We start from the raw sequence: 13,671 nt of genomic DNA on the forward strand, positions 1-13,671 counted from the left end.
ACATTCTATTGTGGTGTTGGGTAATTTGGGGGCACTTTTGGTGTAGGACTATTATAAATGCTACATTGTGACATGTTTCTGTTGGCTGCAGTTCTAGTAGTGGAACTGAATATGTAGCTGGCTTTAGAGATGCTTTAAGTGTTGAGCATGAAAGTGAGCTTCCTGGCTTTTGTCTATCAGTGATCACAATAGCATAATTTTTCAGAGGAGCTTCCAGATGTAGATTTAAACCCAGGACATAGTCCATAGAGAAGAAAATGACTGTTTTACAGTAATGAGATAGTGGAGCAAGCTCATGGTCTCAGGGCATAAGAAAGAGTTTGGAGGTGGAAAATGCAGTACTGTTCAGTGGCAATGGAAGAAATTTCTGTTGGAAGCCTCTCTGTGGGGAAAACTTTTTCCTGTTTTACCTGTGTGGCTACCAAGGCACATCCAAAGTTCTTGGCTTCAGCTGTCTTTATGTGTGCTGCTGATTTTTGCATCAATGGCAACACATATTTCACATACCATTTCATTTCAAACAATGGAAATTAAGCATTTGATGTTTCAGATGTTGAGGTGAAGAGTGGAGGAGGCGAGAGACTGTGTTTCCAAGTGGCACCTTGTCAGACGGAATGTTTAATACAATGCACTTAAGGGAAGGTGTTGCTAGAAAATCTTGTTCTGTGGTGTGCATAAAATTGTTCCCACTTCACTTCCCTTAGCCTGCTCTGCCCTTGTTTGTTGACTTCATCTCGAAATGCAAAGCTGTACACACTCACATACATGCACACACACTCACACACACATTTACACACACTCATACTCACACACACACTCATACTCACACATGCACACACATACATTCACACACACCTCACATACACACCACACACACAAATACACACACTCTCATACACCACACACACTTTCTCTCTCACTCACACACACGTATAACACAAACTCACACACAAATACACACTTACATACACCACACACACACACTCTCTCACACACACACCACTCATACACTCACACTCACACACACTCACACACACCACTCTCACACTCACACTCACACACTCACACGCACCACTCTCACACTCACACACACATTCACACACACTCACACATGCACACACACACACACACATACACACACACATACACACACACTCTCAGGCAAGCAACAATTGTAGGAATAAAGCAAAAAAATTCTTAAAACCAGCCACCTGTTTGCAGACTTTCTTTTTGGTGTCTCACAGGAGCTGGCCTTCTCTAAATATCTGGTTAATAAGTGACCTGAATGCTGCCTAGTGTCTCGGCAGCAGGGAAGGTGACGCTGGGGATCACATTCCATTTGGGCACCCATTTTCCTGTTATGATTCCTAATGACTTAATGACTTAATTCTATGATTATCTTTATGCCCTAATAAAAGTGCTTTTTAACAATTAGGGGTTGTCGCTCTGAAGCTGTTTTTTAAATTAATTAGACAGTGTATTTCACAGCTTCCACTGTCTGTTAATAGTCCTGTGTTGAAGAATGGCAGGTGAGTCCGTTTATAGTGACGATTGCTGTCTCTCCCTTTGGTTTTGTTTGGTGTGTGTGTGTGTGTGTGTGTGTGTGTGTGTGTGTGTGTGTACATGCCTGTGTTAGTTTTGTTTTCTCTACCCATCAGCATCAAAGAAAGAGAAGGGATGATAGGCCAGCAGAACTGCCAGAATGAGAAATCAGCTCCAACGGTGAGAAGTAAACAAACCGTGGTCTTTCCTTTTTGTCTCCTTTCATGTTGAAGCAAGCAGCATGTTGCAAGCAGCTTTACGGACACTACAGACAGGAAGCAACACTCTTTTCTTGGCAGCTTTTGGTTGGAGAGGAAAAGGTCTCAAGTCCTTGTCACTTGCACTTCTACATTTAAGGACAACCTTTTATTTGTCTGAGAAGCACACAGAAGGAAGCACAGGCCACAAATGTGTGAATGCCAGGTATTTCGAGTTGAGTCTGGCAGGTGGAAACAAGACCCTTTGACACATCTCTATTTATTGTGTTATTTTCCCCAACAAAGGCTCAGATGCTAACTAGCTTTGTGAATAATTTGTGGATGGGAATGTGATCATTTTTCTAAGTCAGCCGGTGGGCTCAGTTCATTGCGCTCCCCACCTAAAGATAAATTCTCCGGCTGACTGAGAACATACCGAGACTTGCTGCAAGTGAAGCAAACTTATGGGGACCATTAAAGTGCCAGGGCATTGGAAAATAACAGTCAAGTGAATGCTGATTTGCATTTATGTCATAAAATAACTTGTCACCTTCAATTTATCATAGTAATTGGTACCAGAGGAGAATGTGAGATGCTTACACTCGGTTCAAAGCCACCTTTCTTCATCTCCCATTCCCTGCCTGAAGCAGCAGTGGGGAGACTTCAGAAAAGAAGGGGACTCAGACTGTTTCCCCATACCTTTGGAGTTTGAGGGATGAGAAGCATCATTAGATGCAGGAAAATTAATAATTGTGATTAATCCATGCCCAAGTTTCTTTTACAATGGGTGCCTCTCTGAGTAGTGTTTTTATTCATCACTGAAGTCAGATTTCACAACCACCTGAAAGTTCTGTTCTATTGTTGTCTCGGTAGCACCCAAGCAAAATGGAAGGAACACAAAAGTGGAGTCACTTGCTCAAGGTCATATAACCAGTGAGTAGTAGAACCAGATTTGTGCCCATGAGGCAAGACTCCTGAGCGCATGACATCACACGGTCTGCTGAGCCGCTGTCTGAGGCACAGTGCAATATTAAGGCTGCACGGCCACCTGGGAAAACACTAGATCTAGGAACAGAAGATAGTGCTAATGAACCAGCATTGTCCCTCACTAGCCAACAGAGACACCTGGCTGGGACAAGTCACCTATTCTAACTGACTTTAAGAAGCGAATCAATGGCTGGTGGTTTTTAGTGAAGGCATGCTTCTCCGGATTACAACGGACTGCCTGAGAGACTGGGATTCCAGTTCGGCAGAAAGAACTTCCACACCGATCCTAATTGTCATCTCCTGATCAGTGCCGTTCTCCAGGTCTCTTCTTACCGCTTTCATCAGGGAAGACTGCATATTTTATTTCTGTGATAGCGTCTAACATATTTCTGATTTTGGGAAGGAGGTCAGCAAGGCTTCATCTGACTGTTGTATAAACACCCAGAGAAGGTAATGCATGCTCAGCTTTCGGGAGCATGTAAATCACACTGCATTTGATGACAGACCAGGGTTTAGATCTTCCCTTCCACTGCAATGGAATCCAGCCAATTTACTCTACCTCTCTGAAGTAGAATTTCCTTTTCTGTCAAAGCAAGCTGATGATATTTCCTTGAAGAACAAGGAGAGTCAAGTGTGCACGGTTAGCTAAGATCAATCAGACACATAATAGATGATGTTACCCATGCTGGCTTACTCCCTGGAGGGACTCAGCTGTAGACGCCATGGTAGCTCTTTTGTTTTGTTTTGCTTTTGCTTTTGCTTTTGTTTTTATCTTCTGAACACTGTAATTTGACTGAATGTTCATCTGTGTGAGGGCCTCCCATCCCTAGAACAGGAATTACAGACAGCTGTAAGCTGCCATGTTGGTGCTGGGAACCCGGGTCCTCCAAACAAGTCGCTAGTCCTCTTAACCACTGAGCCCTCTAGGTCTTTTTTTTTAATATTGTAAAATATACAGTTGGGAACCTTATTGAGCACCATGGCCTTATGTCACACACATTGATATATCATCATCATCAGCAGCAGCAGCAGCAGCAGCTGTGTTCAACACTTTATCAACCCTGTGCCCATCAAGTGATATCTCTTCATACCCTGGCCACCATCTTTATACTTTTGTCTCTGTCAGCCTGACTAATCTACTTATCTCCTATAAGTGGGAGGATGGAATATGGGCTGAACATCTTCAATCCAAAAAATCTGTTACCTGAAATGTTTTAGAGGCCGAAGCTTTCTGAGTACCAATGCGATGGCACAAATGGAAAAATTTACACCAAGAAACTTCATTTTATGTTCAAAATTATGAAAATAATTGTATAAAGCTATCTCTATACCATGTATTTAGATATATAGGAAACAGAAGAGAATTACAGTTTTATATTGTAAATTTCATCCTCAATATCCATTTATCTATCTATCATCAATCTATCAATCATTTATCTATCTATCCACCTAAAGTATTTTCCTCAATTTAAAAATAAAACATGCTCGTTATAAAATATCACATAAAGGAGTCTCAATCTAGATTTGTGTTTTTGTTTTCTGTTCTTTCGGGACAGCTTACCACTTTGTAGCCCTGGCTGGCCTGAAACTCATTAGGTAGCCCAGGCTAGTCATGGACTCTCTATTTTGCTCCACTACTCAAGTTCTAGGATCATAGTAGTGTGCAACTCAACCTTGCTTTTATCTGCCATTTTGAGCTTGGGTTATTTCGCTTAGCACAGTGTCTCCACTGCTTGCACAAGCTGTAGCATGCACCACAGGCTGCACAAGCATAAGTCATCCTGTCCTTAGGTGGAGTGGTGTTCTGTGTGGTGTGGACATGTTACATCTTGCTCTTCCTTCATCACTGTGGGCATTTTGGATACTTCCACCCATTGGCAGTTATGAATGATGCCGCTGTAGGACTCATGTACAAACATCTGCTCAAGTCCTGGCTCGTGCAATCCATTTATCTAGACGTGAGATTGCTGATTAAACAGCAATTCTATGTGTTGACATTTTGTTTAATTCTTATGAGTCCAGGTTCCTTTTGTATATGCTGTTTGGACTAGAAACGATATCGAAATGCACCCTGTGGGGATTCTCGGGCATTCTTGCTAGACTGCTAATTTAGGTCAAGGACCTAGAAGGCAGCACCATAAAACCAAGAGTGTGTTACTCACTCATTTGGGCTCTCTGACGCCTACCTCTCTTTTCCTCCCAGTTACAGGTGACAGATTGCCAGAGCAGGAGAAAATAATCCCAGAGCAGGCAGCAATATGGTTTAAAACTATTTTGCTATAGATATGTGTCTGACTGTGACACTTATCCCGCCCCCAGCCCACCCCCTCCTTTCTCCGCTGGAAGAGCTAAGGCAGTCACGTCGGAGTTTGTTAACCCTTCTGGATCCAGCATCAGTGACTCCTTCAAAGTGTTTGATGCTTCAACAGCCTTGCCTCTGAACAGAAACGTAGCCAGGAAGCTGCCAGTCACTTGATGACATCAATTGTTCCGTAACTGACAGACACTGAAAAGTCTCATTATCACCAATAACAAGAACGCCTCATCCATATCACACCTGTCAAGGCAGTCAAGTTGGGTCACCTGTGTTGTATGTGCCAGCAAAAGTTGGCTTTTGCCTTACAGACAAGGAGACGCCTGTACACTGCTGATCGAGCTTCCTGTCCAGCCTGGTCTTCAGAGGGACGTTGCAGAAGATCAGAAAGAACACTCTTCAGAGACTGAATTCATTCTTCTGATGTCCTTTTGAACCTGTTGCTGATCTTAAGAGAGACGAGCTGTTTAGAGAAAAGTGCTAACTTAGGGGACCGCAAGACAATGGTAGAAAGTTAGCAAAGGGTCTTCTGACTGGTGCAGTAACAGCGGTTCAGTGGTCACTCGGCAAAATCATCTTCAAGATGCTCTGGCTTTCTAGGAAAATCACTTTTGGCTGTGGTATTGGGAGGTCTATTTAAAGGTAGATGTCACTGAGGGTGATGTAGAGATCACACGGTTTGGCAGCAAATGGGCTGGGGTTATCTCTATACCAGTAAAGTATGGTATAGGGGAGCAAATGATTTAATCTTGTTGTGACCGGTTTTTCCTATGCCCTTATTTAGATTTGTATACCACAGTGATGCACATATTTTTTCAAAATAGCCAAGATATGGAGCCATCAATAGATGAGTAGATACAGAAATTCTGGCCATATACACAATGGAATTTTATTCAGCTGGGTTTTGTGAAATACACTTGTAATCAACCCTTGGAGTCTGAGGCAGGAGGATCAGCAGTTTGGGGGCAGGAAGTCATTTGGATCTGCAGTGAGACCCCCCACTATATTTAAATATTGTACACACAGTACATACTCTGTAATTATTAAATATTAGTTTTATGCTACTTTCATTTTTTTAAATATTAGGTGTCATATATACGTATATATTCAGAGGGTATGTACAGAATATAGAATTTATACTCAATTAGAGTACATCTGTGTTGGATTTCCCTGAGAACAACTGGCAGCATCATTTCTGTCAAGGCATTTGAGTCTGATGCCACCTCCCACATTCTGGAAGCCAGAAGCCTTTCCTAGTCTGATTCTGAGTGTCAGTCGAGTGGCATGATCAAGTGAGTCACCTCCGGACTCAATTACCAGGGTTCGAATTACAGCACATCAACCTCTGTGCCTTAATCTTTGAACAGCTTCTTATTTTCTTCCTGTTTCTGTTTCTTAAACTATAAAATTGGGGAAAAACTTCTATCTGCCACACAGGTCTTCCTGGCGTGGTACTTGGCAGGGTGCACACTGTGGAAGCAAGGTCAGACATTTTTACTACTCCATCTTGCCTGTACACCTGCTGTAGGTAGATGTAGAGAGGTAGTGCTGGATTCCAGCCGGGGCACAATGGCTCAGCTCAGAACTGGTTGTGTATGTGTCCCCAGGTCTGCATTCAGGAGACCTCACAATGCTGTTACACACATGGGAGTGCTTGCACCATGGACACTGGCAAACGGTACCAGTCAAGTGCTCTCACCTTGCTCTATGCAATGCCAGTTACTGAACATTCACCACCACACTGCTGGGTATGAGAGAGTCCACTAAGTCACCATACTTGCTTTTCCATAGCTCCCTCCAAGAGGTGAGTGGGCCTCTGGACAGGTCAAAGCCCAACAAACCATTAAGCACATGGGTAGGGAGAGATTTTCCTTTCTTGGATCTGTAACTACAATGACAAAGAACTAACATATTAGATAAAATACATACTAATATTAAAGCATTCATCCATCCATTCATTCATTCAATAGGTTCTCAATAGGTAGCTCAGACTAGCTTTGAACTCATAATAATCCTCCTGTCTCAGATTCCTGAGTACTGGAATTTCAGATGTGTACAAGTATTACTTTATCCTTTCTACCCATGATTGTGCTCTCTCTCTCTCTCTCTCTCTCTCTCTCTCTCTCTCTCCCCCTCTCCTCTCTCCCCCTCTCTCTCTCTCTCTCTCTCTCTCTCTCTCTCTCTCTCTCTCTCTCTCTCTCTCTCCCTCTCCTCTCTTCTTCATCACCACCACCACCACCACCACCACCATCATATCCAAGGTCTTCTTATGTAGCCCAGGCTGGTCTCAAGCTATGACAATCCTCCTGCTTCTGCCTTCAGAATTACAAGTTGGGTCACAAGTTTGACTCATTATAGTAAACTTCCCTCTGTTTAAAAAATACATTTACCTACTGGGTGTGCGCATGTGCTCTGTGGAGGTCGGAGGACAACTTGAGGGAGTCAGTTCTCTTCTTTCACTCTGTGACCACTGGAAATTGGATTCGGACCATCAGTCTTGGTGGCAGGTTTCTTTACCTGCTGAACCAGATAACTTTAGCAACAAAATCAGGCCCTGGCAAACATGAGGGAGGATGGAAATTTAATCACAGGAAATGGAACAATCACACGCTTAGAGAAAAGTTTGTGGCAAGTGGCTTGAAACAGACAGGCCCTGGCAGCCACACAAACTTCTAATAGTAGGGACCCTCTTGCCCTGGCACTGTCTCATAGCTCAGACACAGAGTCTTAGAAAGAGGCAGTGTGACTGATGTAATTTAATCTGTATACTTCTCAGAGCAACTCGATTCGGCAGAGTCTCAATGGCATACTCCCAGGCAATCTGCATATCTGGAAGAAATGCACATCGGTGGCCACAACTGTGCCAAATGTCCACTTCTAGCTTCTTAGTTCACTTGGTGGAAAATGTCTGGTGAGTCCTCTCTTTAAAGAGTCACTAACTAAGCCTTCCATGCATAGTCTTTCAGAGAAGGCAAGCGTTACATGAAAAGCTTCACAGCTACCAGACTGCAGGAAAGAATGACATCCAGGGAAGATGCTAAGCTTATAAGGTGGATGCTCTTGGTTTCCTGAATTCATGATGTGCCCTTTGCAGAGCCATCTCCACGAGGCTTTCCCTAGGGAAAGCCTTAAGAACTTAATCGGCCCTTTCAACTCCAATTTCTCTAGTTCCTGCCCAGGGTGATTAATGCACTGATGGCTTTGATGACAATGCCTCAGAATCTCCAGGGATCTATAATCTTGGGATGGCGTCCTAGGACAATTTGTTTCCTCGCAGGCCCCAGTGCATTTCTGCAGGCATCAACTAAACTCTGGGGAGGGTCTTTTGTAAATTTCCCGAGAGCAGAGAGTGGAGCACGGCTGGACCTCCCAGAGCCTTGCTCCTCTGAGTTGCTTTCCCCTTGCACTCCTCACTGTGATCGGTCCTGGAGGTTTTATTCTCTCTCATTCATTCTTCTTTGTTTTGTTTTATCTTGCTCGTAGCAGTGCTATAGATGATGGCTTCATTTCTTGGACACCATGTGGTGGCTGCAGAAACCCTCAATGGCTTTACTGTTTTGGGTAGAAATCTACCAAGAAAATAATACGGGGAAGAGTAAGTAGTAACACCCTCTCCCGACTGAGAGACACACATATGTCTGATGTTGGTGACAGAAGGGAAGAGGACAGCATGGTAAGCATCTCATGAGCAGCAATGCACAGGGCACAGTAGCACAAGGCTGATGCATTGAAATAAGATTATTATTACAAAGAATATTTTGTTATGCAACTACCTATGAATCTTCCTGTACTTAGCTTAGCCTCCTGTGTTGTATTCTAAAGTCCATTTCCAGTGTTCCTCAACCTCTTCCTATGAGTTAGGCATTGTCCTAAGTGCTTTGCATGTGTTGGCTTGTATGATGCTTGGATCAAATACAGAACAAAAGCAACTTATGGACGGAAGGGTTCATTTTGGCTCTAATCTGAGGGTACAGACCATCATGTAGGAAATTCTAGCAGAAGGAGTAAGAGAAGCTGATCCCATTGCATCAGCCTATCAGGAGAGAGAGAGAGAGAGAGAGAGAGAGAGAGAACTACTCAGCTCACTTACTCCTTGTTCAGCACAGGGCTCCAGCCCCATGGAGTAGAGTCGTCCACATTCAGGGTGGGACTTCTCTGCCTTGTTAAACCTTTCTAGAAACACCCTCATAGACATAAACAGGGGTTTGTTTCCATGAATATTTTTCTGTCAATTTAACAATTATGATCAACCATCACAACTTATTAAAGTAGTTTTATTGCTATTCCTATTTCCAGACAAAGATGCTGAGGACCAGAGAACACAGCAGGAGGGATTTAGCTAGTCATAGGTCTAGAAAATGGAAGGGGGGCCTTGGTAACAAAGAACTTTTCTCTAGAACTCAGCCTTTTATCACTATGCTCCAGGGTATCCTGAACAGACAAGGATCATGATGTCATCATATCCTGCCCTCTGTGCCTGTCACTCAAGGGATGCCTGTTTTCTTTACAGCCTCAAGTTCTACAGTTCCCTTTCTGGTCCCCACTTTGGCCTTCTTTTGTGTCTTAGCAGTAGGTGCTTTCTCCCAGGCTCTCAGACAAGTTATTTCTGATCGAAAAGCTCTCTCCTCTTACTTTCCTCCTCCAAGTCAGACGACTTTTGCTCAGTGCTCTGGTCTTTGTTTAAATGCCACATCCTTCAACCTCCAATGTGAGGTTGTCCCTTATTAGTGCTCTTACAGGGCAATGTATTTTCCTGTCACTCCATTTATTACAGTAATGATTTGCTTAATGTCTGTCACCTCTACCAGATTCTACACTCCTGAAGATTAGAAACCATGTCTTTCTAGTTGACTTACTTGTCTCTACCACTTAACACAGTGTCTGGCCCAAGGTGAGCGAATGGGAGATACTTGGGGCATAGGCAGATATGCTCACTGTAGTTTTGCCCCAATAAATGAAGACTTTGGATAGAGCAGAAAGGACAGGATTTAGGATGACAGCATCGCTGCTCCACAGATCTGGACTACTGCATCTTATAGACAGGGAATGCTGGTCAAATCATAAAAGGAGAAACCAGGGCTTATTTTTTATTTTAGAGTAGGGGCACTATCCAAGAGAATCTTCAGAATGTTAATCAGTTATGTGTTCCTTCATTGGACCGTATGGGGGAACTGCTCTGGAAGGGATGGCAGTGGCTAGCAAAGTAAAGAAGGCACTTTGGTGATTTGGGGCCACAGGCATTTGTTAAATGAACTGGAGGAATTTCAATAGTGTCACAGCCAAGACAACTGTGTTGGTATTTGCAGAACACACCTGGGCCATAAGTATCCTTTGAAAGAACCCAGTAGGGATTTCACATTGAGCACCAAATCCTGAGTTGCTGGGTCAGAATCATTATAATAACGTTTTACAGCACGAGTCATGTGTACAGGGTCATATGTGAGAAAAGGCACAAACTTTCTGTGGAGCTGGGTACTGAGTATGACATTACAGAGAGACTTTGGATGACTCTCAATTTCACAGATGGAGAAGGAGAGGGCCACACAGCAACATTTTTTTTTTTTGCCTTGTGAAGTCAAAAATGCTTTATCTCCTCTTTCATTAGCCTTTTTTTTTGATTTTGCTAATAGGTCACCAGAGAGGGGCTCACAAAATGATGAACCCAAATGTTCTGCCCCTGGAAATGCTAGGTCGAGATTCAATATACAATCTCGATGGCTTCGTTTTCTTTGAAAGGTTGCCAGAGTGTGGTCTCCAAAGTCATGAGGCCAAAGATCAAGTGCCCGTAGCTGGGTTTTGCATCGTTGGGAGCTGTGGCAGAAGCAGGAAGCTGACTTTAAATGAAAACTCATTTTCCCTGGAGTTGCTTGGCCTTCCTTTAATCCTAGCTATAACTGGCCAAGGTGAGAGCTCGTCCCTCTGCAGTGAGGCATTATTTGGTATGCTCTGATGCTGGCCGAAGGTCAAGCTCAGGGCTCTATGCACCAGAGGCTAAGGCTGCACCTTGGGCAGCCCTGCTATGTGGACTCTTTTTTTGTCTTGGTCCCACTTTTACCTTTTCTCTCTTTTCCTTTAACTCATTTTCCTGGTTTATATCTTAGGCTTGCTAGTGGCAAACAGAACAGAATCTTTATTGACTCCCAGGTCACTTGTTTCATGGATTACTTTAGGTCAAATCCTATTAAAGTTAATGTCTCTTCGGTGGGAAATCTCTGAATAACCAAATAGGGCATCTAATCCTCAAGGAAGGACCAGCCGATGGCAAGCAGCGTTTGATAGCACGGTTTATAAGGTGCTCAGGTGGACTTTGTCTCTGGCAGTAAGACAAATGACATGACCTAAAAACCTTCCCTCTGTAAAACACCTATAAATGTTTTATAAAATATAACAAACATCTTTTTAAATGCAGAGCTCAACTCATAAAAATGTAGGGAAATCCCTAGGGCCTTCATACAAAAAGGGAACCCAAGGCATAGTGATAGATGTGAAGTGAAAATGGGTCTGCCTCGTGTGTGTGTGTGTGTGTGTGTGTGTGTGTGTGTGTGTGTGTGTGTGTCTGATCTTAGTAAGAAGATTAGATTTACTGTGCCCCAGCTAGAGGGAAAGTGGGACTTGTCTGAGACCCTCAAAGGAGAAAGCTAACATCTTACAAAAGGAGATTGCTTGTAGCTTGTCTTACCCAGACGCTGGCTCAGAAAACTTAGTCTCTCCTCACCCCCATGTCAGCCTCCTCTTCCACTCCCCTCCTGCTGTAACGCCTCTTGGTTTATTTTTTAGAACTCTCTCACCTGCTAAGGACTTCAACTACCAGGCGAAATATTTAAAAGACCAAATTCTGGTTTCAACTCTGGGGATTCTGACCCAAGAAATGAGAACGAAGTGGGTAACAGATTAAAAATCTCCCTGAGCATGAGTTTATGACCCCAAATTACAAAATGCAAAGCCTCTAAGCATCAGAATATGTTATTTAGGAGAACAAAGGGGAGTGCTCCGCTAACTTTGCATGTCAGAAATATAATACGTAATTTTCAATGTACTATGTCCTAAATATTGCATGCAACATATGTATATTAAACATTGATTCACTGAAGACTTAAAATTTAAAGTTGACTTGGCGTCCTGCGTTTTATGTGGCAACTCTAAAAATCAGCAAGATTAGACCACCCCAGAGCCTCAGACGCTGGAGCAGTCTGGTGCACGCTTGTGAATGACATAGAGCGCCAAAGTCTAGAAGGTGACCTGGATGAGAAGGATGAGGATTCTGCGCTGGCTTCTCACGAGAAACTGGGAATCTAAGAAGATTGACTGCCATATGTGTCACAGCCTGTACCTGAAGGTCAAAGGGAATGTGTTCAAAAGCAAGCGGATTCTCAAGGAGCACATCCACAAACTGAAGGCAGACAAGGCCCTCAAGAAATTACTGGCTGACCAGGCTGAGGCTCGCAAGTCTAAGACCAAGGAAGCATGGAATTGCCTGGAGGAGCACCTCCAGGCCAAGAAGGAAGAGATCATCCAGACTCTGTCCAAGGAGGAAGAGACCAAGAAATAAAGCGTCCCTCATGTTGGTACATAGTGACCTGGCTGTGGCCTCATGTGGATCAGTCATTAAAATAAAACGAGCCTTTCAAAAAAAGAAAAAAAGAAGAAGAAGAAGAAGAAGAAGAAGAAGAAGAAGAAGAAGAAGAAGAAGAAGAAGAAGAAGAAGAAAGTCTAGAAAACCAAAGAAAGGGAAACAACATAAAACAATGACTGGGAAGTCCTGAGAGAAAAAAACAAAAGCCAAATAAAGCTTCTGGCAATAACAGAGCAATGTCTTTGAGTTAAAACGGTTGAATCTAAACTTCAGAAGTGGACTGCACAGTAACTTTGATGTGTGGAGAGAGAACTCATTGATCAAGAGACAGATCTTCACACTGAGTGGATGTCACAGAAAAGTAGAGACGGAAAAATGTGAAATCATTTGGTCCATTGAGGATGGAAAGGCAACCTAATATATGCCCGATAATATTTTCAGAAGAAGGTAATAGGGTAGAAAAGAAAAAATAACAAGTGAGGAAACAATGACTCAGAATTTGTTTAGACTAAGGAAAGAAAATCACAAAGAGAACTTTTTAGCTTTGAGAAACACATTAATTTTTCTACCAAAAAAAAGCAACAGCCCATATTTAGAAACATATAATGGAATTAGAGGACAACAAAGACAAGGAGGAGGTCTGGATATGAACACAGTCTTAAAAGCGTAATTGAGAAGGTGGGGGAGACAAAGGGGAAGAGAAAAAGCATTTGGCACTAGAAAGACTTGTCTTTAAGACTGGGCCCCACCTCATCCAGCCACAGGGGCACTTGACTTAGGTCTGAACCTTCCTTTCCAATCTGTAAAAGAAATATCCTCTCATTGCTAATCCTCAGAGCTTTCTAGGATGTGTAACAAAGCCTTGTTTGTTAATATGCAGTCAGCAAAAAAAAATAGCTATTAATATTATTGACAGACCTAATTTCCCCCTGATATTAATTCCTACCATGCCCTTCCTATGCACCCAACCTCGGGAAGATTAATATTTAGGTGGATAACACGTTGCAGATAACAAATCTACTAGAAAAACATTAAACCACCAGTTTAGGGCACCCTAA

At 43.0% G+C, this 13,671-nt stretch overlaps 1 protein-coding gene across 1 annotated transcript; it reads left to right on the forward strand.

Moving 5' to 3' along the window:
• The first annotated feature begins 6,701 nt into the window (after positions 1–6,701).
• LOC116900932 (60S ribosomal protein L19-like) lies at positions 6,702–12,589 on the forward strand. Its single transcript, XM_032902580.1, has 2 exons — positions 6,702–6,788; positions 12,272–12,589. The coding sequence occupies exons 1-2, from the start codon at positions 6,702–6,704 to the stop codon at positions 12,587–12,589; spliced, it is 405 nt and encodes a 134-aa protein (XP_032758471.1).
• Positions 12,590–13,671: the final 1,082 nt, after the last annotated feature.

Source organism: Rattus rattus, chromosome 5 (genome assembly GCF_011064425.1).
Source record: "Rattus rattus isolate New Zealand chromosome 5, Rrattus_CSIRO_v1, whole genome shotgun sequence".
Taxonomy (NCBI): Eukaryota; Metazoa; Chordata; class Mammalia; order Rodentia; family Muridae; genus Rattus; species Rattus rattus.

Excerpts from the sequence above, each read along its gene's own strand:
- LOC116900932 (XM_032902580.1), top strand. The coding sequence starts at position 6,702 with ATGGACACTGGCAAACGGTACCAGTCAAGTGCTCTCACCTTGCTCTAT. Across the intron at positions 6,789-12,271 it reads ATTCACCACCACACTGCTGG|AAGGTGACCTGGATGAGAAG; the intron begins GTATGAGAGAGT and ends GCCAAAGTCTAG.